The sequence below is a fragment of the Tasmannia lanceolata genome, unplaced genomic scaffold, assembly GCF_043159265.1.
Source record: "Tasmannia lanceolata isolate RefF3 unplaced genomic scaffold, GAP_Taslan_0.1 ptg000025l, whole genome shotgun sequence".
Classification (NCBI taxonomy): domain Eukaryota; kingdom Viridiplantae; phylum Streptophyta; class Magnoliopsida; order Canellales; family Winteraceae; genus Tasmannia; species Tasmannia lanceolata.
Genome location: NW_027518702.1, coordinates 14,929,985 through 14,957,322, shown reverse-complemented (window position 1 = coordinate 14,957,322; position 27,338 = coordinate 14,929,985). Strand labels below are relative to the sequence as shown.

General features: G+C 36.9%; 2 protein-coding genes across 3 annotated transcripts; one reads left to right on the top strand and one right to left on the bottom strand.

Moving 5' to 3' along the window:
* Positions 1-2,062: 2,062 nt before the first annotated feature.
* On the bottom strand, positions 2,063-15,190 carry ISPD (Nucleotide-diphospho-sugar transferases superfamily protein). Its single transcript, XM_077368203.1, has 12 exons — positions 14,930-15,190; positions 14,765-14,838; positions 14,555-14,617; positions 12,460-12,515; positions 12,272-12,351; positions 11,499-11,581; positions 8,509-8,586; positions 4,955-5,023; positions 4,240-4,308; positions 4,085-4,131; positions 2,559-2,649; positions 2,063-2,414 (listed from the first exon to the last, which is right to left on the bottom strand). Exons 1-12 carry the CDS (start codon positions 15,069-15,071, stop codon positions 2,349-2,351), a joined length of 918 nt encoding a protein of 305 aa, XP_077224318.1. The 5' UTR covers positions 15,072-15,190; the 3' UTR covers positions 2,063-2,348.
* Positions 15,191-18,276: 3,086 nt separating this feature from the next.
* Positions 18,277-24,964, top strand: LOC143857886 (NADH dehydrogenase [ubiquinone] 1 beta subcomplex subunit 3-B-like). Of its 2 annotated transcripts, none has more exons than XM_077368414.1 (2): positions 18,277-18,632; positions 24,732-24,964. In XM_077368414.1, the coding sequence occupies exon 1, from the start codon at positions 18,388-18,390 to the stop codon at positions 18,583-18,585; it is 198 nt and encodes a 65-aa protein (XP_077224529.1). In that variant the 5' UTR covers positions 18,277-18,387; the 3' UTR covers positions 18,586-18,632; positions 24,732-24,964. The 2 variants fall into 2 exon arrangements, with proteins under 2 accessions (XP_077224529.1, XP_077224527.1); XM_077368412.1 differs by having other exon boundaries at positions 18,282-18,614.
* The last annotated feature ends 2,374 nt before the right edge of the window (positions 24,965-27,338 follow it).

Below are 27,338 nucleotides of genomic sequence, written 5' to 3'. Positions count from 1 at the left end.
CTTGCATGTAACAAGGGTGCGGGCCAAAATCTTTGATCCACAGCCGATTTATAAGAGGCTGTCATTGGATCAAATATCAAGGGCGGCACTTATGTCGTCCTCCCATTACATGTTGCAGCTACGGCTGTGCACCCAATTGGTTCTATTCATTAAAAAGAATAGGATTCAATACATTTTTATGCACCTATAGGTGCTATATTGTATTTGAATCGAAGTTTATATTGTTGCCAGCAAGTATCACTATTTTTGGTTTTGGATTTTCCAAATCATTCCGGCAGATTCATTCTCTTCATAGAAAATCCAATTTTCCCCGGTTATAATGTTCAATGCCATTTTGGATTTGTCGGCTAATATGAAGGGGTGCTCTTGGTAAAAACCGGCCACAAGGGTGGCTCCATTCGACCATCTCCCCCAAAGTGCATTTATTATTCGTTCCATATTGTGTTCAGAGAGCAAAGAGAAGGTTTGGTGAACTTCACATGATTACCCAATTCCATCTTCACCCAGCTTTTATCGGAGATTTCACATTGGCTCAGAGGTCAGAGCTTGAGAGGGTAGTAATGACAAGGCCTCAGGAGTGAGTGAATGAGCTTTAGAATGCTGAGCATCGAAAAAACATTGGTCAGCCTGAGCTCCAAACATGGCCTAAAGCAACATTAACTGATATAATCACCGAAGATGACTGATATCAGCACTACACATTTTGATACTGGCACTACTCACTTTGTTTTACAGTTTTTAATAGCTTTTAACAGCTGTTACAATACTCATGATGCTATCAACATTAAATCAGAGAAGTGTACATTATTTTAGGGGACTGATAACTGCCGCAATGGCGGGAGCCTCGTGCACTGGCCGTCCTGTGTGATATCGATCTGCCCAACCATGTTTTGATAATGAGATGAACTCGCCTTATTTTACATGTTTTAACAAGCTGTCGAATGCTATTACAATCCCCCAAAAGCTCTCGGCAGTGTAAAACAAAGTGAGTCGTCCCATTTATCACAACTATCCATCGCCATTTATTTGCTCTTAACAGCTCTTACAACACTCAATAGCATCTAATGAATCATAGTGTAAAACAAAGTGCCTAGTGCCATTACCAAAAAATGGGTGTGCGGATATCAGCTGCCTAAATAAAGTCTATAAAAGGTTAGATAGCTCTCTGCTGTCTTTCCCCGCGCACGTGTGGATACAAATGCGTAATCATATAAATTGTGCGGATTTCATGATCTCAGGGGCGTTCAGATAACGTCATTTTAAGATTGAAGAAAGCTTGATTATTCAATCTAGGATTTTAAAATAGATATATGGTTTGTTAGCTCTAGCTCAGGCTGAGCTAGAGCTCACAAACCATATGTGCCATGGTTGTTTGACTTATTTGAGTCCAGACATTTTGTAGTTTATGGTTATGGTTATGATCTGTCGAGGTTTAAAATGGATGGCTACAAATTATGGTCATGTAGATCGAATGGTTTAAAATGGATGGCTACAAATTATGGTCATGTAGATCGAATGGTTAGGACTATGGTATGGAGATGGTTTCTTAAGAACATCCTATCTATGTCAGGTCGTATAAAATGGATGGGTTGGATGAGTAAAACTACTATGGGAGATGGGGTATTTTCAGCTCTAGCACAGGCCGAGCTCTAGCTCACGAACCGCACCCCCTTTTAAAATAAGGTATTTGGATAAGTTACTGTAATTTCCATGGTTGAGAGAGAGAGAGAGAGAGAGAGAGAGAGAGAGAGAGAGAATTATGAATAGCTGGGCCATTAGGCATCATGAGAGTGAGAAAACTGAGCTTGGAGTCGAGCGAGAAAGGAGACCAGCCTTCTTTTTTTTTCCGAATCCCGGATTTAAAAATCTCAGGTTGCGAGAGATTTCCAAAGCCTGGTTTTCTTATGGGTTGGGGATTATAAAATCCAAGCTTTAGGTATCCAAACACAAATTTCAAGCTAAAATCTGGGATTTTATAATCCTAGATTCTAAAATCCGCGTATCCAAATGGCCACTTAGGATTTGCATCAGTTCCTGGAAACCCCACAATATCAGCCGAGACTGATACACCGGAAAATTTGAAGACTTTTAATTGACTGGGACTAAAAAGCCATTACAGTGACAAGAGCAACATCACTCACTGTTCAGCTTGGTATGATTAGAAATGCATTCCACAAGCCAAACATCAATTCAACTCTAATTGCCAAACACAGAACCCATAATTCTTTCATGACATACTGACATTGAAAAAGCAGAAAGAGATCTCCTTTTTCTTTTCTTTTCTTTTTCCCCGCCAAATAGTTAACAAAATTTCAAGCAAAAATTTAAAAAACACAACAAATTTACTTTCAAGGCTCACCTGCACTTGCGTTCAATATCCTCTCCGCAAGTAACAAATCATCAGGGGTTGTAACCTGCAAGAAAGGCAGGAGTTATAGCTTTGAACTACGGTGTGTGAGAGTCAGAAAATATGCTCCAACCAGTAGAATGTAGTGCTTGATGTCGCCTTTCATAACATTTTTAACTTAAAACCAGCCCGAAAGTAGAGATTTTAATACCTTGATGTTCGTATAAGATCCTTCTGTGATGTAGACAGGATGGTTAAGATGCTCCACGATGGAAACATCATCTGTGACTTCAAGACCATTTCTGCATAATAGATCAGGTGCTTGTAAGTGTTCCTTCTATGGTTTTGTACCTATCTTTTTCTTTCTTCAATAATGCCCAGAGTGAAGGGACAAACATCAGTCTGGGTTTAGCATCTGTCTTGTTGAGTTTTGTAGGTTTGACCAGTGTAGTATGTGGTATGTGGTGTTAGATACATTTCTTTTCTGAACTTTTCGCTACTCTTTGTGCCTGTTTGTTGCTCAGTAGCTGTGTTTTGTGTTGAAAATGATGCTCCTAAGTAGTGAAAGGGTTTATGAATGTGTGTGACATACAGTTTTCTTAGTGAAAGTTCGAACTACAATTTCATTTTCTCCTATAAAAGAGAAAATATACATAGAGAAACCCTGCAACACTATGGTGTATATACTCTAACAAAAGCGTCGTCCACTGAATCTGAGCAAATAGGTAGCAAATGTAATCAGCGTGATTTTAGCTATGGAGAGAGCTCCATGATGATTGGACAGCGGCATTCTGCTATGCCAACCAATGTAAAAAGTGCTACAGATTTGACAGGGACCCTAGGATGTGATCTTAGTATCATGCAGTTTGCATTCTAGAAACCTATGGAGTGATTGAGGGCATTGCTTCACTGTCAAATTGGAGGATTACTTCTATATTAGAGTTGCCAACAAAATATACTCCCCAGATTGCTCATAAAGGTAAAGTAACAGGTTGATTAACCAACTAAAGAGCATAACCAAAAATTAAAAAGTACCAACTAAAGAGAAATACATATATCTCTCCAATGATATGGACTGATCTCCCAAAGCTCAGACTGTTACATTACGAGACCATTACATTGTCCTTTTCTTAGGTGGGCCTCTTCATATTAGTTAGTAGCAAGAAAGGAGTGTGTGAGTGGCTTAGAGACAGATTGGAAAAGTACTCTTGTGTTCTCCATGGGTGTATTATTTAGTTGAAGGAAACGGCAAGACAACCACTTCTAATTTTGTATAGTATGGAAGAAGCTTTGCTTATCAATGTAAAATAAAACAAAACCGTCACTTGAATGCTTCATGAAACTTTTGTTTCTGTATGCATAAGATGGGAAGGTGAAATCAACCAATAATCAGACAGTAGTAATGAATCATTTTGCCTATTATATACTGCTATTGGTGGGCCACCTACAAAACTCAACAGCACTGCAGTAATGAAGAGATCAGAACTAATTTCCCGGATAACCATGCCAAACTGTCTGATGCTGCAACTTTCGATGTTTTCACTTATTTGATAATCATTTTACCAATGTAATTTTTATGGGTGTGTGACTAAGTAAAAACTTAACCGGAAACTGTTCTCCAAAAATGTTCATTAACAGTACACAGATGCTTGTTTTGTCCTGATTCACTAAAACAATTTAATCATCTTCAATTTCAAAGAATAAGCCAATGTGATCGTAAAATGGAGTATTGAATACCTTTGGACAAGCTTAAAACCGTTCCTAAGCAACACAGGCTTGATAACCTGCATGACAAAATATGCATATAGCAGCTTCACAAATCACTTACAAAATATATCCAATATAAGAGAACCCCTCAAATTAAAACCAAGTGAAGTGTTAGCATTGATAACCTGTGGAGTTTGCATTTCCCAGAGTGTTTTCCTATCCAGTGTTCGTACAACAAAAGACTCACTGTCTGCCTGCATAACAGAGAACACGATGAGTAAGGTTTACAGGATTCATCCTCCAAACCAAGAGATAAATCTTAGCTGATTAGAATAATGCAACTTGCATAAATACATGCATGTCGTTTAAAGCTTGAACCAAACGACCTAAATAAGCTTGTAAATCAGTCCTCTATTACATGTGTTACAAAGAAATAAAAAAGAAATTTGAATGATTGGCATGGGAGAAGAGAAGAGGAAAGGGTACTAATCAATGGATCAGATTCCTTGATACCATGTTAGAATATGGTATTACCCTGAGAGAAGAAGAGGAGCAAATATGAAGAAGAATACAAATATTTTTGGGAAACGTTTAGTGATAAACTAAGGAGAATCATCCTCGCGTTATTCATTAACAAGTATACCCATCAATAACATCCCTAATATAAAACTATCCAGACAATAGAGCCCTCCAGAATCATGCCCTCCGCCAATCTGTTGCATGAGAGAGCAGCTACCTCATGAATAAAGACAAAATCCGTTGGAAAGTGAGCCTATGTGGATGCTCTCTCATGCAACAGACGTTCAGCGAAATGCCTTTTGCGATGGACCGTAGCAGATCCCATATATTGATTCCATCATGTATGAATAAGAAGCAACTTTTCACCAATTAAATATGCACCTCTTTGATTGTAGCCTTTACGGGAACACCAAGCACTGCAGCACCATTTCGCCAACCATCATTAAGAACCTAGAAATGAACAAGAACAGTTGAGATCTTTTGAAGTAATTGTCCAGAATAAATTTTTATAGTAAGGACATAGTTTTAAAATTTCCAACGAAACCAACATGAAATGACTGAAATATTTTGGTTTCCATCCCCACTAAAACGAATTCTCAATGAATTCCTTCCACTTCATTATTTTCATCGAAATTTCGACTGAAATTCGAAATTTCGACTGAAATTCCCTAAATTCCCATTATTCAACCAAAATGGTTGAAACAACAAAAAAAATGGAAAGATGCTCCGATTTACATTATATAAATTTGTTTTTTCTCGAAACCAAAGTTTTTTAGATAGATTTTCATTTGGATGTAAATAGAGCAAATAATGGTGCCAATACCAATTGCAAAGGTAGAAGAACATTTAAGATTTTTCATCATTGTCAACATGCTATGTGGGTCCATCCTAGTTGAAAAGACGATGGACCCACTTTTCATTTCAATGCAAAGAGTCAGAGGAATTTCAAATTTCAAAACCTAAGCATCATAAAAATGATGAGTCTTTGACTAAACATAGAAAGAGAAAATGTTTTTTGTAGGCCATTTTACTTTGCATTTCATTTCATTTCATTAATGTATAGAATGACAGTTGGTAGGTAGCATCATTGAACTGCACAGCAAAATAACCGTATCTTATGCATTGAATGTCAGATCGATATGGAGAGATGAAAGCATCATAAAAATGATGAGTCTTTGACTACAGAAACTGTTTTTTGTAAGCCATTTTACTTTGCATTTCATTTCATTAATGTAGAGAATGACAGTTGGTAGGTACTAGATAGCATCATTGAACTGAACAACAAAATAACCGTATCTTATGCATGAGATGTCAAATCGATATGGAGAGATGACTGGTGATTATACTTTCTTACAATTCATTATATTGTACTTCTTTATTGACTTTCCTATTCCGGACAAGTGTGACAATGCAAGTCACTAGGTGTTTGATGTGATTAAGCCATTATGGATGGCGTTCTTGCTTATGTGATAATTTATAAGTATGCATTTGTGCTTATCTAGCATTTCCCAAAATTTCATCTTAAAATTTCATCATTAGCATATGTTTCCATACGTTTCTGTGATTTTACAAGATTTCCACCAAAATTTCCAACTGAAACCGAAATGTTTCTGTTTCCGTGCGGACCGAAACCGAAATTTAAAACCTTGATTATGAAGCACTGATCAATAAAAAAAATTTAAGCATAATACAGTACCAATCCTATTTTTTATATCAACTTTATAAATAAAATGGAACTACTCTAGATGCAACTGAAAGGTGTTTTCAAGATACTAACAGGAAAGATTACCAAGAGACAAACAATGCAAACCACCCAAATGATGGCTGTTGTCTACATGATAACAGGATGCCAAAACCATTTAATACATATTTTTTCATGCACAGACATCATATTAAGTAGATCACAGATTCACCTAAGCTTCAATAGGATATCAGTTATATAAATATAATTATTTTGATATGATTAATAGCGGATGAATAAAATACCCTCAGGGAATAACAAAGACAAATTTGATTCCTTCAATATTGCATTGAGCAAAGAGGTCAAGGATTGACAGTTTTCCAAAATAACAACTCTATCTGTTTGCACTTTTCCTTGGAAATTGGTCAAGGCCGTGCTCTTCAGAGTAACTACGGTATTTTAAGTACTTCTATTCCGGCAATATATGTGAAACAATAAAACATGGTTGAATATTCATCCATTACACAGAGAATCAATGGAATGGTCCGCATCTTGCATTTTCACTGTAACGGCATGGGAAGAAATAATCAACAAGTATAGACACTGAAAGTTGAATACGATGAGGGAAGGTCCAACAGTTATGTAATAATAGAAGTATATCATGATATGAATTTCATTATTAAAATAAATAAAAATATATCAACAAAAAATAGATATATACAACAAATGCATAAACAAAATATCCATGATACTATAAAAAAAAAAACTGAAAATGTAGGATACGGTTCTGTACGGACATCCGCATTGCCCTGGGATGATTACACTTAAAAAAATTGAAGGGAAATGCAAACTCTAGGAAAAGAAGTGTTTACACTGGTTTTATGTATTTGACAAGCTTTCCTTTTCTTGTAGCCGTGCTTTCTTCTATTTAGCTATAAATTTGTTATTTAACATAAATAAAAGAAAAACGAAGTTTACTTGTTCCATAGACCAAAATATCATGAAACTCAAGTCGTGCACCAGACTTGGATGGTTTTATGAATGATAAAAATGGCATGAGAAGACCATAGGAAGTCTCAAAAATAAAAGAAGAGAAACCAGAACATAAGAACTGTACGCTGAATCTAGATACGTGATGTTGAGCTGAATGAGACTACCAACTAACTGTGCCAAGATTGGCCAAATATTGAAAGTTCTGATAAATACTTGCTTTCATCCATGAAAAGAAATGAAAATATTTGTCTTGGACAATTTAAATACACAAAATCTGATGTTTGATTTCTAGTCACCCCCACAAAAAAACGTGAGTAAAATAGGTTTATTCTATCAGGATTTCACCGTAAACTTACACAAAATCTGATATTTGATTTCTAGTCACCCCACAAAAATAAATAGGGAAATCCGGAATTCTGCTCCAGGATGTAGTTTATTTTTTTCGGAAACCCAGCAAAGTAGCATAGCCCTTATTTTCAAGAGAAAGATCTATTCAAAGCAAAACGTAACATCAATGCTAAAATTCCAAAATAGTGTCACTGCAAAATACAAGAATACTAATGAAAAAGATATTTAAACTGTCAAAGCCAACTTCATCTTATTTATAATTTAAGGGTCAAAATATCATTAAGGATGGATCAATGATTAAATGTTTAGACATGAATGTTGAAAAGAATTGAATATTTAATAAATGAAACCATGCATGTTGTTCTGTCCATTATGTACATCTCTCTATTGTAGTTCCGTATCCTTTAAACATATTCCAACAAATAGAAACTTGTATTTTAAAACTCTCCAATGGAGAAATCCAAGATTCTTGACTTTTATTTCATCCCAAACTTGTCATATTCAGATATCTAATTATTTCCTCATTGCTGATCTAAACTACATCAGAAAATCCTAACATGAACTTTTAAACTATTGATACAAATCTAAAGATTCCAGAGAAATATAAAGATTTGCAGGTTTCATGTAACAAAACGATTTAAGTTATTAGCAAGATAATAATAGTATCTATTTAGATTCTTTGGGATTGAGCCTCTAGCTCAATGGTCAAGGCTTTGTTCTTCATCCTTAAGGTTGGATGTTCAATCCCAGCATGCCTACCAAAAAAACACAAGGATATGTTGGTCAGGGATTGAGCCTCTAGCTCAATGGTCAAGGCTTTGTTCTTCAGCCTAGAGGTCGGAGGTTCGATCCCAGCTTACCTACCAAAAAAAGATACCAATGGTATGAGTACTAGGTTACTCTAGGGTCAAACCTTTTTTATATCTCCAGGTGATACGAGAGGCCTTGCTGAATCATGGATACATGTGAGTTCGGATCCTCCATCAATTTCCTGTGAAGTTATGAAAATTAGTTTTCAACTATATGAATACATATTATAGACAAATGCATACATGCACTATTAACATAAATGTAGTGATGCGAATAATTAATTGTATCAACATCAAAACACAATCCATGAAGATAAACAATCACACATACTTACAGACATAACTATCTATTGCATAGCAAATGTTCCAAATATTTGAGCTAAGTGAGGAAACAATAACATTTTTGGTTTGTAGCATCCAGACCAGAAAATAAGGAATGTATATTCAAACTATGATAAACTACTCCAGATCATTTGTCTGTACAAATGAATAACTTCCTATGAATACAGACTTTTGTAAGTTTTATGCTTGAAATTTACATCTTTAACTGAAAAGGGTTTTATTATTATTATTATTATTATGGAAGACGTTATTTTATTAAAATTTGTAGCATCCAGACCAGAAAATAAGGAATGTATATTCAAAAATATGATAAACTACTCCAGATCATTTGTCTGTACAAATGTATAACTTCCTATGAATACAGACTTTTGTAAGTTTTATGCTTGAAATTTCCATCTTTAACTGAAAAGGGTTTTATTATTATTATTATGGAAGACATTATTTTATTAAAATTAAAAATAATTTCCATCTTTAACTGAAAAGGGTTTTATTATTATTATTATGGAAGACATTATTTTATTAAAATTAATAATATTTTGTTTTTTTCTTAGCATAGCAGAAATGTATATAATAATAAAAGACATTATTTTATTAAAAATAATAATACTGATATTCATGTTATTTTTTCCTTCTTTTTTTTTCTGAAAGGTGAAATGTTATTTTTTCCTTATCATAGAATAAATGTATTCAAGATAGAAAAAGTTAAAGTAAATAGGCACAAGATGCTCCTAATCGGGTCAAGAAAGTCATATTGAATTTCCATCTAAACTAACACAAAACATCCTACCTCTAGCCTGCCATAAACCAGCATGTTACACACCAAAGTAAACCTACTTTAGTCCAATGTGAGACAATTGCTTAGGGCTCCAAGTCCGCCCCAATACACATCAGCTTATAGAAATTATGTGAATCAATTTTTGCAAGTTTCGAAAATAATTTTTTTCCAAATGGGCGCTTTAAAAAAAATTTGCAAAACCTTAACAAGCATTTTATAATATGCATGGGGAAAAAAGTACAACAAGTGAGCACTATTATTATTCACTAGTGAATCATGGAACCCAATTGAATTGATAAATATATCTACAAAGATGATAGCATAAATGTCAAGGGATCTTTCAGAAGAACATTTGCTATTCTGGGTCAAACTAGCATCTTCCCCAACATACCCATCTAGTCAAATCCATACCGCAAACATAAGTTCCCCTTCCTAACATGGTGTCATCTATGAGACCGACCCATTGTATTGTAACTAGAATAAGCATCAACCCTATTCTATACTTATAGATAATGGCCTTTAGAATTTGTCATGTGATATACATGTCATGGTCTAGAGCTGATCTCAGACTTCCCATTCTAGCCCTATAACAAGCTAAGAGCCATCCTGGACTCTTGGAAAATTAGGGTGTCTTATCACACACACCCCCCCCCCCCATCTCCTCGTGCTGACAATTTCTCATGTTGTGGGGGAATCAGTGCTATGCAAGTAGATCAGCCTACAATGAGTGTTTAATAATTATTACTGGATTTAAAAAGGTTGAAAGTGGCACTTGGTTATGAGTTCCAGACAAGAAAAGCTTTCAGAAGGGTAAGACTAAGAGAGAAGCAAATGTGATTTGTTTGTTTGCAAATTTCACAATGATAAAACTATAGAAAAGATGGAATGATGCTCTCCCATTTTTATTAGAGAGATCCCAAAGTGAACTTTGCTGATTTCTTCAGTGGGGAATAAGAGATAAAGAAGCCACAATAATTGTTCCTAGCACCAAAGTCCTGCTTGATTGCTATAGTACTTTGCAGTTGTGAGAAACTCTAATTGAAGAAGCATATCTGAGATTGGAAGCATCAGGCCATTCCAAATCTGTTGACTTGGTGCTCATTAAAACCATTGGAATTATGAAGCTGATTGTTCCAACGTAAGCAGCATTTGTTGCCTAGTTGCTAGAGAACTAGTATGGTTTCAAGGGATCATTGTATTGAGAACAAGACTTTTTGAATGTGATTATTCACATTTTTAAGTGAATGTTTGAAATTGAGTCAACACTGAGTGTTTTGACGTACAACTTAATGAACTAATAGAATCAGAATCAAGAATTCATAGAAGTCAAACATGTATCTAACATATCCTCTGTAATCTAGTCTATCAAACCCATAGTACTTCATTTCCATCTAAAATTCTTTACCATTAATTCAATGTACCAATTCACCAGATACTGCTTTTCTCCACAACTTAGATCATAGTTACAATTTACAAGCAACTGGAACGTATGGCAGACTGATATACCATAAAAAGAGGGTAGTGGTCAAGCAAATGTGTAGACAAGGACAAAGAGGTAAAATATCTTTCAAAAAATGATTTCACCAAAATAAAACAGGATATAAATATAATATCTGGACGTAGCTACTCCATTTCAGTCAGGAGGATCATCTGAATTAACAATTATAAGTCAATGCAACAACAATAAGTTGGCTGGAACGTATCATAACAACAGCTTTCACAAAAAAGGCCCTTTAGTAACAGCGTCACAAGGAAAACCGTGATTTTTAACTAAAAATGGTCTAAAACTGAAGAGGATAAAAGAGCTAGAGCATCCATCTTAAGTCATCTAAATATCTCATGAGTGGTTTATGGATGAAATGAAAAAGTACATAAAGAAAAGTACAGAAAAGTCAACAATATAAAATCAATGCAACTGGAATTAACAGGAGAAGAGATCTGCCATTAGCAACCTCACAATAAACATTGCGCATGCACCTGAAGTCCATTGAACACAGAATCTTGTCTCTCCTTCCCAGGCAATGCAAATTTGAGATCTACGTGGATTTCCTTGCTGGTGTCTGGGAACATAAAACATGATTTGGTTGTAATGTCCACGGGAGTACACGAACAAATCAAAAGGACTGAAGCCACATGTGTTCCATTACAAGACATTCATGAAACCGATATGAATAACAACAACGATGGTTTACCCAAAACAATCGCAGAAGAAAGGAAATCTAGAAACCACTAGAAATGCAATCTAAGAACCAGTATGACCAACCCCGCACTCAAATATCGATATATAAGTAAATTGTCCAACTAACCAACTACTTCCACATGATCACCTTCCTATGTAACTTAGATGCAGGCAGGTTGGTCAGAGGTATCATACACGCAGACCACGGAAAATTTGTCATCTGACATGTTCATGCAATTCCATGTTCGATATGAGTACATGTTAGTTTAGTAACGCGAATATGAACCAAGATAGATTATAAGTCCCTTAAACAATACCAACAAAGAAATTAATAAGATAAATTCAAGTTTTTTCCCAAATATTCATGTTCGATATGGGTACCTGAGATGTCAAATTGACACATACATTTTCAAAATTAGATTATCTTTGTTAATGTAGCTGCATAGATAGGTAAGCATTGAAACAACCAAACCAACCTAGGAAATTTATGTACAATAGAAAGCTCAGAATAACATGTAAGCAACAATATATATCATGTTGCATCAGATAAGGGATCCTGAGACGTGCAAACCTTCAAATATGTCCCTGTAGGATGGATCACATACTACAACGATTTCCTTCACTTCAACCATGTGAGAGAAAGTGAAGAAACTGCAAGGGAATAGTGAAGATCCATTTACAGAGCACACATTAACGTATACAAAAAGAAAGAAGACGAGCAAAACCAAATTTGGATGCATATAATAAAATATCATGTACCTATACAAAGCAATCGGTTGCCCTAAGAGTGGAAGATACTGCTTTGGCATATTTGCCTATTGCAAAAACAGACAAATATCATTATCTAGCAGATGATTAAAAGAAAGCTGGTATACATATAAACCATATTAAGACCAATTCTAGATACCCTTATTAACCAAAATCATGACTCACTCAAACCAGATCCCCGTATCATCTTTTACAATGTACAAGTAGTCGCATGATAGATTTATCCAAATTGTCCATTACGATGGGGCCCTACCACACAGGCCATGGTACCAAAAAAGATACCCTTCAATTATCCAACAGTGGCCATTAAATAGATGTTCAAAATATAATGATTACATAATCACAAATATTTGTCTCAATTTTTTTTTGGAGATGGTGTATCACGAGATATTGTAATTTCTTTTGTTACTTTTGAGTTTATATCGGGAAAATTTAGGGAAATTAAATTATTTAAAATATATCAAAATATATAACTTGAGAACAAAATTAGGACAACAAGTAATATCATGAATATATCACAATGTTTTCAAGATATTTTTGCGATAGGGAATAAGATATTTCCATGATTTTTCAGAAACTCAAAAAAATTTCAGGATTTTGCCGTTTTATGCAAAAAAGACAAAATATAGTGATATTTTAAAAAAGGGAAGTGATATATCCGCCCCTTTTCATTGCTTGGAACACCCCAGCTGCAGTGTATCTATGACTGCAAAGGGTCTGTTGTACTTCACATGGGAAGGTTTCAACGGATTTGATTGCCACGTACACTGCAATTGGCTGTCCCATGTAATGAAAAGGGGCGCATTTATCATTTCCCTTAAAAAAATCAGAGATATTTGTGACTATTAGTGACCCACATTGAATGTGAGAAGTCCAATCTTCACTTGTTGAATATTGATCATTTAGACTTTGCCTCTGAATGTGGGTCAATGCCCATTTCTTCTTTTTAACCAAGAGGGAAACCAGTTGAATGCTTAGGAACTTCAGCAGGACACTTATATTGTACGCTTCACATCAACAAGAGACCACTATATATGGGAAAGATGGATGATGGTGGCAATGAACCCAACACTGTTCATTACATTGATGGTGGCAACAAAGAGTCTCTCATAATACATCACGTGTTTATACTTATTTTAAAATTATAGACATAGTTTCCCCTCCGTCGTGACTAATTGTTGTACCCATAAATCAGCCTTTCACATTCCTGTGAAGGGCTGATATTACTCTCAATAAAAACATGTTTTTTAATCCCATCCCTTCACAAAAATGTTAAAGGCTGATTTTTAGGCGGCGCAGTTAGTCGTGATGGTGGCAGAACAGCCTAAAAATTATTAAAGTTAGTATTTTATTAATTTGTTTCAAGAAAAAAAACTTTATGCCTTGGTTTTTTATGTAGAAGAATAAGAAATAAATGTTTAATTAAGGCATTTTAGTCATTTGAAAAACCGTAAAAAGTCGATTCAAATTTTTAGAAATTAGTCACAAGAGTTTTGATATGGTTTTGAAAGTCTATTCTTGGATTTTAAAGAAGTATTCAACTCAGAGGTGATACCTTTTTTGACCCTACAAAACTTTTACATAGGCTTTTTGTGTCAACATAACAGTGCATAACCCCAAGGAGATATCCTGCACATGAGTTATTTTTATTTTCTCTGTAATGTTTTTACCCATTATTTTCTTTAAATCAGCCAAATCAGCCAAGGCAACGACAGTAACAGTATGAATAGCAGTGATGGTGGTGGTAGTAGTAGTAGTAAAAATAATAACAACAACAACATTAATAAAGGGTACTGATGTTGGCACTACCATGTTTCAATAATTGCACCAACCCATCTTGTCTTTTCTTTTTTAAACAGCTGTCAAATGCTATTACATTTCCCAAAAAGCTCTAACAAGCTGTTTAAAAAAGGAAAAGACAAGCTGGGTATGTGCAATTATTAAAACATGGTAGTGCCAATATCATCGCCTTTTCTTTATTCTTCTTTTTGCTTTTATTTTGCTGAGTCGGTGAGTCACTGATCCCAGCAAGTTTTATGGAACAAAAAGAGAGAAAGAGAGAAAGAGAGAAAGTAAGAGTTATCACCCCCATGCGTTTCCCCTTTCCGCCTGCCAATAGAACGACAGACACGCTCTTCTCTTTAACAATCTGCCATCAAAATAAATAAATAAATGAACAAATTTTATCTTTTTAAACCAAAATTAAATACATTATCAATCAAAAGAACCTCCATGATCAAACGCACGCGTGCGATTGCATCGACATTTTTTATTTTATTTTTTTCCATTTTCATACCTGGTTTGATTTTGCAGAGCAACTGATTGTAGTAAAACAGTTTCTCCCCTTTCTCCAGAATTCAATTTTACGACCTGTAGAAGAAAGAAACATAACGAAATCTGACCTAAAAATTCGATTTAGTTTTCCTTTCCAATAGATGAGTTTGTGCTTTCTTCTTCTTGCCTGGGATTTCACTGTAAAATCGAGGAATTGGGCAAGCAGAATGTTTTAAATTTGCGAGTAATGGAAGAAATCCGTCGGATTTTCTGGTGGAATGTAGATTGACGAGAGGCGAACGGAGACAGGTGTCGAATCGAAGCGCCATGGATTAAATCAGTAAAAATCGGTGAATTTAAATCTCCAACTCTCTGTCTTAACAACTCTATATATAGATAAGAAGAGCAGGTGGAGAAGTATAATGGTAGTTACTAACGTGCGCAGGAAGGGGACCTGGATTTTATCGTGCAAACCCCGCCCTAGGGGGGACATATAAGGACAATATTCCCGTCGGAGAGAATCTGGATTGGAATTTTTTTTTTTTTTTTTTCTTCTCGTCAGTACACGTGGCTTTATCTTGGCTGTCCATTCTCTCTTGTTGCATCCGATGATCTTATCAAAAGCGATTTCGAGAAATGTTCAGCCTGTTCGTTTTGCTAGTAATTTTTTGTTCGACCTAGGTCTAGCAGAAAAACGTGGGATACCATGTGCACACCGACCCTACTATATTAAATCATTAAAAAATTATTCACGTGTATACGTCGCTACTTGCTACCTCTATTAACTATTTTTTTAAAAGGTAAATGATATATTCCCCCCTTTTTTCTTCCTTGGCCACCTGCTCACTTTAAAAAGAGAGTCAGAAATACACAAGAGGATGTTGGGCCAGGGAAGATAAGGACTCTTTCAAATAGTAATAAATCCACCTAAACTAAACTAATACGAAACAACCAAAATGTTTTACGTTTCCCTTTCTATTGAAATTGAAACTGGAACAGCAAAAATGCATAAACTAAAATCTTAAGTGTAATAATGGTATGCTATATCAATAGGTACAAAATATAAAAACCTTAGTGATGCCACAACCCTAGACAAGCAATTATTACTGTCATATCTTGTCTAGTAGCTGTTAGGGATTTTAATGCTACATTGGCAACCAAGCACCGTAAAGTATGGGAGGAGTGGAGGGAAGTTTGCTTCAGTAGGGAGGGGGGCTTCAAATTGTTTAGAGGTGGGAGGCGCCGCCCATTGGGATTCTCGAATTGAACTTTGATGGTTCGAGTCTTGAAAACCAGGGACCGGGTGGAGTTGGCGTTTTGTGTCGTGATGATTGTAGTAATGTGGTGTGGGATTATTCCGTTCCTCTCGGGATTTGTGAAGCGTCAGAGGCCGAAGTGAAGGCGGTATATTACGGCATTAAAAGACTTGTTAAAGAAAGTATGGATCGATCCATTGTGGAGGGGGGATTCACTTAATGTGATTCGTTGGTTGAAAGGGGCGGTGGTCCCCCTTGGAGATTTTCCTCTATTTTTGATGAAATAGAAGATCTAATCTCGGGCTCTGCTATAGTTTTCGATCGTGTGCGGCGATTGGCTAATGGGGAAGCCGACTTGTTGGCTGGAGGGGTTAGTCGTATGAGTTTAGAGTGGTTTAACTTCCTTCGTCCGTGAGAGTTGTATTTATCCTTTTCTGTTTTTGTGTTTCGTGTTCTCTTGTAATGGTCCTCCTCGGCTCACTTTCTCTTTCCATTCTTGTTCTCTTGGGCAGTGTTCACTTGCTGTCCCGCGTGAGCGCGAGAAAGGAAAAACCCGCCTATTTTCCCGAGAATGTCATTTTCGCAGTGTTCTCTTGCTTTTCCGAGAAAGCGGAATTAGTCACGTGGAAAACAAAAATAATTACGTGGAAAATAGCATTTTCTAGTGCTCACGGGATTTGGAATCCGACCAAATTGGCAAGATTTGCTTTCGTTTCCCGAGCGAGAAACCAACAGTCGGGTTTATTTCCTCTACCCTCTCGAGGCAAAAAAAACAAGAGAGGAAAAACCACGCGAGAAGAAACCCACTCCGGCATCTTCTCCAGCGAGCTTTCCGGCTCCTCCCCAACAAGGTACCTCTCACTCTCTCTCTCTCTCTCTCTCTCTCTCTCTCTCTCTCTCTCTCTCTCTCCACTCCTCCTTCTTCCTCGTTTCTAATTTTTTTAGGGTTTTCTTTTTGCACAAAGCGATCTTCTCCGGCAACATGGGCATCTTCTTCGGCTCCTCTGAGACTCCTCTCCGGCAAGGTACGAAAACCCCCACGCCTCTCTCTCTCTCTCTCTCTCTCTCTCTCTCTCTCTCTTTCTGATTTTCACCATTGATGTTATTTTTGTTAACTGTAGTTCTCATTTTTCCCTCTTTTTGTTTCTTCTAAAACTGTTGCAAAGGGTTTAGGGTTTCGATTGTTATTGTTTGGGATTTTTTTCACACAGTTAGGATCTAAGGTTTGGGATCTAGGGTTTGGAAGTTCAAGTGATTCAGATCTATGGTTTCCCTTGCATTTTGGTTTCAGTTATTGGGTGGGTATTAGGAAAAAATGAGTTTTTGGTTTTTGGTTTCATCACCTGAAAAAAACATACTTTGATTTTTGGTTTCATCACCTGAAAATGAGTTTTTACACATATTTTCTTTGTGGTTTTAACTTAAAAACATCTATTTGTTGGTACGGTTCTGATTTTTTTGGGTTTTTGCAAGGTGGTTTCAGATTTTGGGTGTTTTTCATTGTTTCTGAATTTTTTTGGGTGTTCTTGTACACTAGGGTTAGGATTTTTTGGAGTTTTTGCAATGGAGTTGTAGATTATGGGTTATTTAACTGGTTTTGAAGTTTTTTTTTTTGTCTTTTTCTACATTTGGGTTCGGATTTTTTGGGGTATTTGCAATGGGGTTGCAGATTTTGGGGTTAATTCACTGATTTTGGTTTCAGTTCTTGGATGGGTGTTGTACATTTTTGTGGGTGGCTTGGTTGTTGGGTTCTAATATAATGGCTTGGTTGTGGGTGGATGGGTGTTGTACAAGTGAACAGACTATGAAATGGCTTTTGTGACGAGTTCTCCTTCCAATTATGTTTTATTGTAGTGTTTCTGTTTATACTTTTCAATTTGTAGGCATGTAAGTATGTCAGACTATGAAATATGGTTTAGTGTGACTTTTCTGTTTAGTTTTCCCAATACAGTTTACTTGGCAAGTGAACAGACTTAGGAAACCTTTTCTCTGGATTTCTCAGATTTTTTTTGCGCAAGTGAACAGGCACAAGATTTCTTTTCTTGCACAATTTCTTTTCCTTTCCTTTCTGCCACGTCAGATTCCTTTCCTTTACTTTCCCTAGAAAACAAGTGAACGGAGCCTTGAAGATTACGTGAAATCTAGACTTGCAATTGGCATCCACACGGAGCCTAAAAATTTGTTCAGTACTTCGAATGACCAAAATACCCTCGCACGTATTGAATTTAACGAGGCAATCTACGATCAACACAATAGGCACATTTTAGTCATTTTTGAGAGAGAGTTGTATCGTTCCTTATAAAAACTCACCTCTGTCTACAGCTGGAACATCCCAAACCCTCATCCTCTCCCTCAAACCCTCGAAGAAGAAAAAGGGGAAATTGCAGCAATGGCAAAGAAGCCATTGGGTCCGACTGGAGAGTTTTTCAAGAGGAGAGATGAATGGCGTAAGCATCCGATGCTGGGCAACCAGCTGAAGCACGCCACTCCCGGCCTCGGAATCGCCATCGTCGCCTTCGGAATCTACCTCGTCGGTGAAGCCGCATACAATAAGTTCTATTCTTCCTCTGATTCTCATTCTCATTGATAATCAGAATACCAAAGGAAGAAAATAAGGTATTCCCTTCTTCCAAGGTGGGACCCCTTTGCGCGTTTCGTATCTTTTTTCAATCTCTTCGTTTGATTCGCTTTTGTTTGTGTGCTATTGAATCGATTTTTATGATCTATTATCTTATGAGAAGTCGGAATGTTAAAGGCTCTTCTGTTTCATCTGTTTAATGTTTTAGATTGAGTAACTAGGGTTTTATTGATTGTGGGGAAAGGGTTTTCTTTGTTATTTTATTTTCGGTTTTGGTTTTCATGAACTAGATCTGCGGAATGACGAAGAATTATGGTTTTCGTTGCTTCTGGGAAATGGGTCTTCTTCGCAAGAGAATGTTTTAGATTGAGATACTAGGGTTTTATTGATTGAGTGGAAAGAGGGTTTCCTTTTTTTTATTATATATTTGGATTTGGTTTTCCTGAACTAGATCTCATGGGATGACAAAGAATTAGGGTTTTCGTTGCTTCTGGGAAATGGGTCTTCTTTCGCAAGAGGTTTAGTTACTTCATTGATCACTTCTCAAAGATTACTTCTAGCTAGGAGAGTTATTTTGGAATGTACTGCAACAAATCCTCATGTTTTTTTATAACATCACACACCCCACAGGCTGGCAAAGAAAATTATTCATTGCCCATGGGGACTCTAGAATGGAACAAATAAAAATACAAGAATCATCTCTGAACACAAAGAAGATATAACTCCCATCAACTCTATGCGAGAAGGATATTATGAATTTTTTTTTTACAGTCACAGTAAAGAGGCATAACATTAGGTGTAGAGATAATGTCACAAAAGCGTTTCAACAGTGGTGTTTCTATCATCCCTAGGGCCTAGTCCCGCCCTACAAAGTGGGGTGGGGATACCCTATGCCCCCCCCAAAAAAAATAAAAAATCAGTGGTGTTTCTAATCTTAGTTGTTGTCCATGAAACCAATGGGCAATGGTCATGGTTTTGCAACCATCTCAGCGTTTTATAGGTTCCCATGGAGGAAGGACCTAGTGCATCATGAGAACCTTGAATCAATTCCAAAGGACACTTCGATCCAACATCCTGAATGTGGCTGCACTGATTGGAATGTCCATAAACACAATGATCTCCTTGTGATAATTCTTGTTGTCCCTTTTGAAACTTGGCAAGTATGACAACGGTCCACAAATTTGAAAATATCCTACCTCATCAAGGCCAAAAATAATCCTTAGGCACCAAATGAAGTGTCTTATTTTGCGCAATATGACCTCCTCCATGTAACTCCTGTACAATTTTCTGCCTCTTTGAACAATTGGGTACTCATAACTTGGATTATTTGAACTCTTCATGCTCCTTAGAGTGCTCTGGGCAACAAATCTACATGGTTCTGAATTTTCTGCATTGGTGGCAAACCGGGTGGCAAATCATCACTGAAATCATCAACTAGGGTTGGATTATCTCAACCACAATAGTGTGCTTTATCCCACCCTTACCTGTCAATTCAAAGACAGCTCCAAATTCTCCCATAGCAGTAGTGAATATGGAAAATAAATTGCATGATCTACCAACTAGAAGATGACAATAATCTCTCATCACACCATCCTTGGTCTTTATACTTATTGCTATTAGAAAAAGAAACTAAGTAATGTCTAGAAGCCATTACCACATTTTCTTTCTCGAACCAAGACAAGTTGTAGGGGTGAGGATGCTTTTGTGTGCTCAGTTGTAGCTTATTTACGTCATCCTCTGAAACTACTTTCTCACAATTTCTGTTGTCAATAACCATGTTGCAACCTTGCCATCAATTGTGCAAGCTGTGTGAAATATTTTGTGCCGAAGTCATATTGTTGGTTAGTAACTTAGTATTATATTGTAGAATTTATTTTCATTAAATGCTTGGCTAGAATTTATACGCGTTCAAATTGAGGAAAAGAAGAGATCTCTTTTCATTACTGCTTAAAAGCTCCCTGCAACATCATTGGCTGATTTCTCACCTGAGTCTGAGTTTAAGTCGATCAAAACTTCTTTGACTTGCCTGAGTTAATGAAAGTTGACCTTCGAATTGCTTGAGTCGACTCCCTTTTACCTTGGCTGAGTTCTGGTCTGAGTTCAAGTTGTGTAATATTGCTTTCCATATTGTTATTGGGAAAAGTAAGTTTTAGTTTATAATATTCTGGGTTTCTAAGTTTCTTTTACAGAATGGCATGGTTTGTTTTACTTTCAAAGATGGTATGTGTCAGGTCTCTTGTAGGGTGGCAACGAATCAGACTTCGGTTTCGATCTGGACTTTGGTCTCCCCATACTTCCGATCTGGACTGCTTGAATGGGCACAAATACACTCCTATAAACTATCACATAAGGCAAACATCCACAATGCTCTAACAAGATCAAACATCTTGTGACATGCACTACTGTGCATGTCTGTAACTGTAAGGTTCATTCTAGACATAGATATTTCATATATTTTGAAAACTAATGATTGTGCCATTTCTTTACCTTTCAAGCTACTCATCTTATTAATGGGATGGGCTTTATTATTTCCTAGACATATGGGGTTTTTCGGTTATGTGGGTGCATAGCAAGGAATCAACCTTTGGACTTTGGTCCTCACGGAAGTCAACACATGTCGGCTGAAATTGACATGTTGGCTGAAGTTTAAAATCATAGAAGAGGGAAGGGTGGACAAGATGCTCAAAACAAAATGAAGGATTCAAGTGTCGTTGCTCATTAGGTTCAGAGACTTCCTAGGCTTCCAAATGATCCCTTAATCTTTCTTATGCCAATTCCATAAGAAATTCCCTTGAATCACCGTAGTAAAGCTTTTTTCCATAGTCAAAATCTTGTAAAAACTACAGGGATATGGGGTGAGGAAGGCTTTGTTAGAGTATCTTTCTATTCTTGTTAATAATTTCGCATTCCATGAGGGTACCTTATTTTCCATTATTTTTATGTTTCCCTCATCAGATTCCTGTCTTGATCATTCAAAACAACTTGTTTGAGGGATAAGTTCGGTGTCTTAAAAGCCAAGTCCCCACCTTCCACCCAACCATCTAGCCATGTTCTCCATCGAAGGGTCATTGATATTATTTAGTCCCACGAAGAAAACTTTTCTTAGACTAACTCAACCTCAAACAAGCTCAAAATATTGATTATAAAATGAGGCAAGAGTGTTGAGCAAGAGAAGCTTAAATAAATATGATGTCTTCAACTTACTTCTACTGCTGTAAGATATGAAATCCCATAGCTGATGGATCCAGAAAATTCAAGCTGATGTTTCTCTGAGGGTTCCCATGGTAAAGGGGTCAAGTCCCTGGAAGAAGCATTTGGTGGAAACATGGAACTTTACAAGCCCTCAATAAACACCATGTTTGTTACTTTAACCTAAAGATCCTCCTCATTCCGTTATAGACCTCCTTTAAGTCAAGTTTCAGAACCTTATCTTCATCTCCCAACTTCAAAGTTGAAGCAATGCCTCATTTGCAAAAGGCAAACTTGATTATTCTCTTCCTACTGAGAACAGACGAATTGGTCACATTTAACCACGATAAAAGTTATTGGTATTTCAAAATTAATGAATGAATAATATTGTTTCAGACTTCATCTTCCTTCTCTTCTCTATGTTTAACTTTAATATTTGTGCTCATACTAGTCCTTACTATTTTTAGAGTGGAGAAGGGAGAGAGCACTAGATTCTTGGTAGATCTCTGGATTGGTGAGTCTCAGTTGTGGTATGTATTTCTGAACCTGTACCTTTTAGCTACCAATAAAGGGGCAGACTGTGCGACTACATTGAAAGGTGGGGGGAGTGCGGGTCTGGATTGGGTCATTAGGCTTAGGCGAAACCTAAAGGACAATGAAATAGAAAGCCTTCTCCTCCTTACTAGGTCTCCTTAGTTCCTTTTACTGCTCGCCCAATCTACCTGACCAGAGAGTGTGGACCCCTGTACTCATGGTTCATTTTCTGTTCGCTCTTTTTCCATAGATTGATTAGGGAGGACAAGATAGACACTCGCTTCTCAGGGCTTTGCAAAATTGTTTCTCCTTGGATAACGGCTTTTGCTTGGACGATGGCGAAAAAGAAAATCAACACATATGATTGTCTCAGAAAAAGAAAGCTTCACTTTGCCAGCTGGTGTATCATATGTAAGGAGGAAGAGTAATTGGATAACCTAATGGTACATTGCTCCTTCACTCATTGGCTATGACAGTCCATTAACAAAGGTTCCGGACTTTATTGGGTTTTGCAAAGATCAATCAAGAACACCATCTTTCATTGGTGTGGATGATCATTTGGAAAAGCGGGACAAGTTCTTTGGAGCTTGGCACCTTATGCAATGATTTGGCTTATGTGGACAGAGAGGAATAATCACATTTTAAGGAAAGAAGAGGCGATGGGAATTGATAATATTAGATAACAAAATTAATATCATCCTATGGGGGAAGGAAGGGCAAGACTTTCTGTAAGTATTGTATGGAAGATATACTCAGAAATTGGAACACTATTATTAAAGAAAAGGTTTGGAGATCAAGCTTCTCCAGGATGGCAGCCTCCCCGATGGGTAAAGCTCAATTTTGATGAAAGCTACAAAGGTAATCCGGGACGTGGTATTGTGGTGGCCTATTCCAGGATTCAAATGGACACACGTTACTTACATTCTCAGGTCCAACAGACTCCAACGAGGCGGAAGCAAGCGCCCTTTTGGGGTATTGAGATGTTATGCAAATTTATGAACGATCCTTTAGTCATTGAAGCTGACTTCTCAAACATTAGCATGGGGAAAAACAGAGCAATTGATCATTGGAATTTTTTGTTGTTGTTGAAAGATGACGTTTTTATCGATACGGTAACGTTTAATTCATGAAAGTGACAAGGTGTCCCACTGGAGTAGTATCTTTACATCACCCTAAAAGCATATTCGAGAAATAAGGCTTGAACCCCTATTCTTCACTCGTCTCCAGTTCACGAATCTCCTGGCCTATGAGCAGATCCTCTCTATCCGCTCATCTTTTGCTAATTTTTCAGCTTCCTCATTAGCGGATCTTCGCATATGCTGAAATTTGGGAGATACCAAGGCCACATGATCCCTGATTTCTGCCACAATGTCCGCTAGCACCCAGGGACCAATGGCCTTGTTAGAAGCCCATGTATGTCGTTAGACAAGTCTCCTTCAATAATTAATCGACCCCTACCATGCTTTGCAAACCACCTCAGCCCCCATAATAAAGCGCGAGCTTCCGCTTCATTTGAGTCACAAAAGTTCGCTGGACCGGAGTACGTGAGTAAAGTAGATCCACTATAATTACTGAACAAACCCTGCTCGTCCCAGATTCCCTTTAGAGCTACCATTGAAATTCAGTTTAATCCAACTGGGAGGTGTAGGATTCCTCCTTGGCGCGATTATCTGCTTCTTCTTGCTCTCAAAAATTATAATTTTCCAGTTCCTTAAGATCTCCCCTAACTGCCATAACTTGGTCCGTCCTTCCCACTGCCGCTCCGAGCTATAATATCTGCTTTGACATCAAAGGCTATTATTCCCCAGTCACTTTTTTGATCTTTGAAAATGCAGTTATTTCTTTCCTTCCACAAGTGCCAAATCAATTGGTCGTTGGAAATAAGCATGCATTATAATGGAAAATAGAGGTCTATGTTTGAAATTTGTCATGACTGTCATAATTTGGGTTTCTGGGGTTTTTTCTGCTGGATATTCTCTTGGGGACGTCTTATCCCCTTTGGTGTGTATTCAAAAATAATTTGAATAGCCTGGGGCGCAAAATCTATTCCCATTAAATAATTATACATTTATTTGAATTCTTTTTAAATGAGAGAAACTCTAATGTTTTTTCAGCTATGGATTCATTGGGTATTTGTTGCATTTATCATTCTGAATTGTGTAATTGGGTTATCAATCGTGAGCTTGAATTGCATATGAATCTTTTTGTCTGTTTGTTCTATTGGAGCTTTCATAGCCTTGAAATTTCGCTTCACTGTTGCTGTTGTCGTAGTTGGCATCTGTTGGACAGGTTCTTTGGTTTGATAGTGCCAACTTTTTCTTAAATTGTGTACCATATTGTATATTTGATGTTTAAATGTGTAGGGTCTATTAGATCCCACAAGCCACAAGTACATAAGACGTGCTCATTAAAGAAAATTGTCAATTTTGCAGGTGCATTAGTGATGGAAGGAACTGGAATTTGGAACCTTTTTGTAGCCTTTCATTTTCATTTCCCCTTATTTTCTTTTGGAAAGATTTGGCAACCTTTCATGATGCCTTGTTGAATTAAGCTGAACTAAGCTTTATTTTCCATGGGTCTAGACCTTCTAGGTTACTTGTTAATAACTTGCGTGTGGATGAATATGTTTATTTCCAACTAGGTTTTGGTGCTTGGGTTGTCCTTATATATTTCTGCATAGCTGTTCTTTTGTTGCATCCACACACAGCATCTTTTCATTCCAGGAACATCTCTTACAATAACCAAGATTTCACTTCTTTTTTTTTGGTTTGGGGGTTTGATATTATAGGGAGGGGACCAGGGTGACACATCATCAGACATGCAATGATTAACTAGGAGGCATCCCTTGTAGTTTCCAAGGATTTCAATGCTATATTGGCAACCAAACAAAGAGTTTTGCTGACATGGGACCCTAATTGCCAAGCAAAATCCCTAATCTCTGCTTTTAAAGAAATATGTTCGTAAATCTCAACATATTAACGTTGCATTAGAAAGAGCTGCCTCACACTGTCTGTTATTGTATTTGTCATCCAGAAATATCTTTTTTTGTAGGAATTGTAATTTTTCTTGATTATAAATGGGTGATGCATGTTTCAGACAAGAGTTGTGGTTTTGCTTCCTCAGGGTCGTATGCGTTTTCCAAGGTAATGTGCATTTTTCGAAAATGATGTGTGTTTTAAGTTAGGCCCTGTTTGGATGGGAAGTAAAACATTTCTGATAGAATTTTTTTTATATTTCTACTGTTTAGAGTGAGATGATATGATTATGGTTAATTTAGTGGGATACCATCATAAATCTAAGGTCCCTAAGTAAAAATTGAATTAGGTTAAGTTAGCCATCTTCTTCTTTCTTTCTTTTTTGTATGTAAAATAGTATGAAAATTTAGAAATATTTTTCCTTTCCAAACTTTTCCAGGAAATTCCTGCAATCAAAGAGGGTATTAGTGTTTGTATTTTTAGAGGGTAGTGTGTTTTATCATGATAGTTTATAATTTTCCAGGAGAGTGTGCATTTATTTGAGGATAGTGTATTTTTTCTGGGTAGCTTATGTGTGTTTCCAAATAGTGTTTTTATTTTTTCCCTATTTTGTCTGTTTTTCTTTTTTTCTTTAAAAAACCGCTAAGCGAACAACAAGAAGAAAAAAAAAATGTAGATTAAGACAAGTTATTTCATTCTTTTTACGCTCAAGATTTGCATTGTCAGGCATTTTTTTCAAGAGGCCGTTTCGCCTACGTGAGATGTTTTCATTGCCCACCCTAGAACCGTCCGATCCTTCTGATGGATGAGATTAAATGGTTTTATAACCTGGGATTTGCTAGCGTCCATAGCAGCAGAAGGCATTTCTCATATGGTATGTTGCATGTGAGAGCAGCCATCTCATGAATGAAGACAAAATCTGCTTAAAAGTGAGACTATGTGGCGGATTCTCTCACATGCAACATCCCATTCCGCTTTGTAACGGAGATATTTTTCTGGCCCTTCCAGTTCCACCTACTGATCTTGTATGAGATAGATGGAGGAATTCGTTAGAAGACAGTGGATGCTTCATAAGCAGATCTAAATTGGGGTGTTCAACTTAAAAAGCGAATGAGATAGTTCTTTGATATGTAGATTATATCCATCATCCAAACAGCTTGAAAATCATTTTCATTTGTCCAACATTATCAATGACACTGACAACAAAATCCAAGGTTCTAAAGAGAAGCCAAAGGGACGTTCTCCTTCTCGTCTCCCATCCACAATTTTGAGGAAATTCAAGATTCTAAAATCCGTGTATCCAAATGGCCCCTAAGATGATCAATGATCTCTGTGATCAGCCGTCTGATTGTTGTGATGTGAGGGCAATGACCCCCATGGCCCCATTTACACTGGGTCCACTCAACTTGGGATGATTTATGGGGAGTTATTACTTATTACGACTACTTTTATTTTGATAATGGCACTAATTTCTTTGTTTACACTCTTCTGATGGGCTGCTGAGATGTCTTTGGGAATCAGAATAGCCTTCGACAGCTGCTTAAAAATGTGTAAAACCAAGAGTAGTGCCATTATCAAATTACAGTAGTGCGGCTGTCAGTGCCCTTTCGAAATGGGTGACTATTCATTTAATCCAATTCTCTAGAGATCCTGTTTGTTTTAGATTTTAAGTTCAAAACTTATTATTATTGGACTCAAAATTAACGAACTTGTATTGTATTGTAGAGATTAGGAGAGATTTTATACTCCTCTTGTATTGTGAAAGGGATTATATCCTTATAATTTGATATACATATATAAATTCCTCAGTCAGAAGTCCGGGTGCAACTCAGGTGGGGTTGGATCGGGTTGAGGCCAACCCTAGCCCAACCCGAGATAGCATTCCCTCAACCCTAACCCAACCCATCTAACCTGTTTATTTCCAAATCGGGTCCAGTTGAGTTGGGTTGGGAGTGGGTTCACCTATGGCTAAACAGAAAAGTATAGGAAAAAAAAAAATGTAACCCTAAGAAAATCACGATAAAACTTTTATCTAGTGGATGGAGGTCAGAGGGGACTTGATTG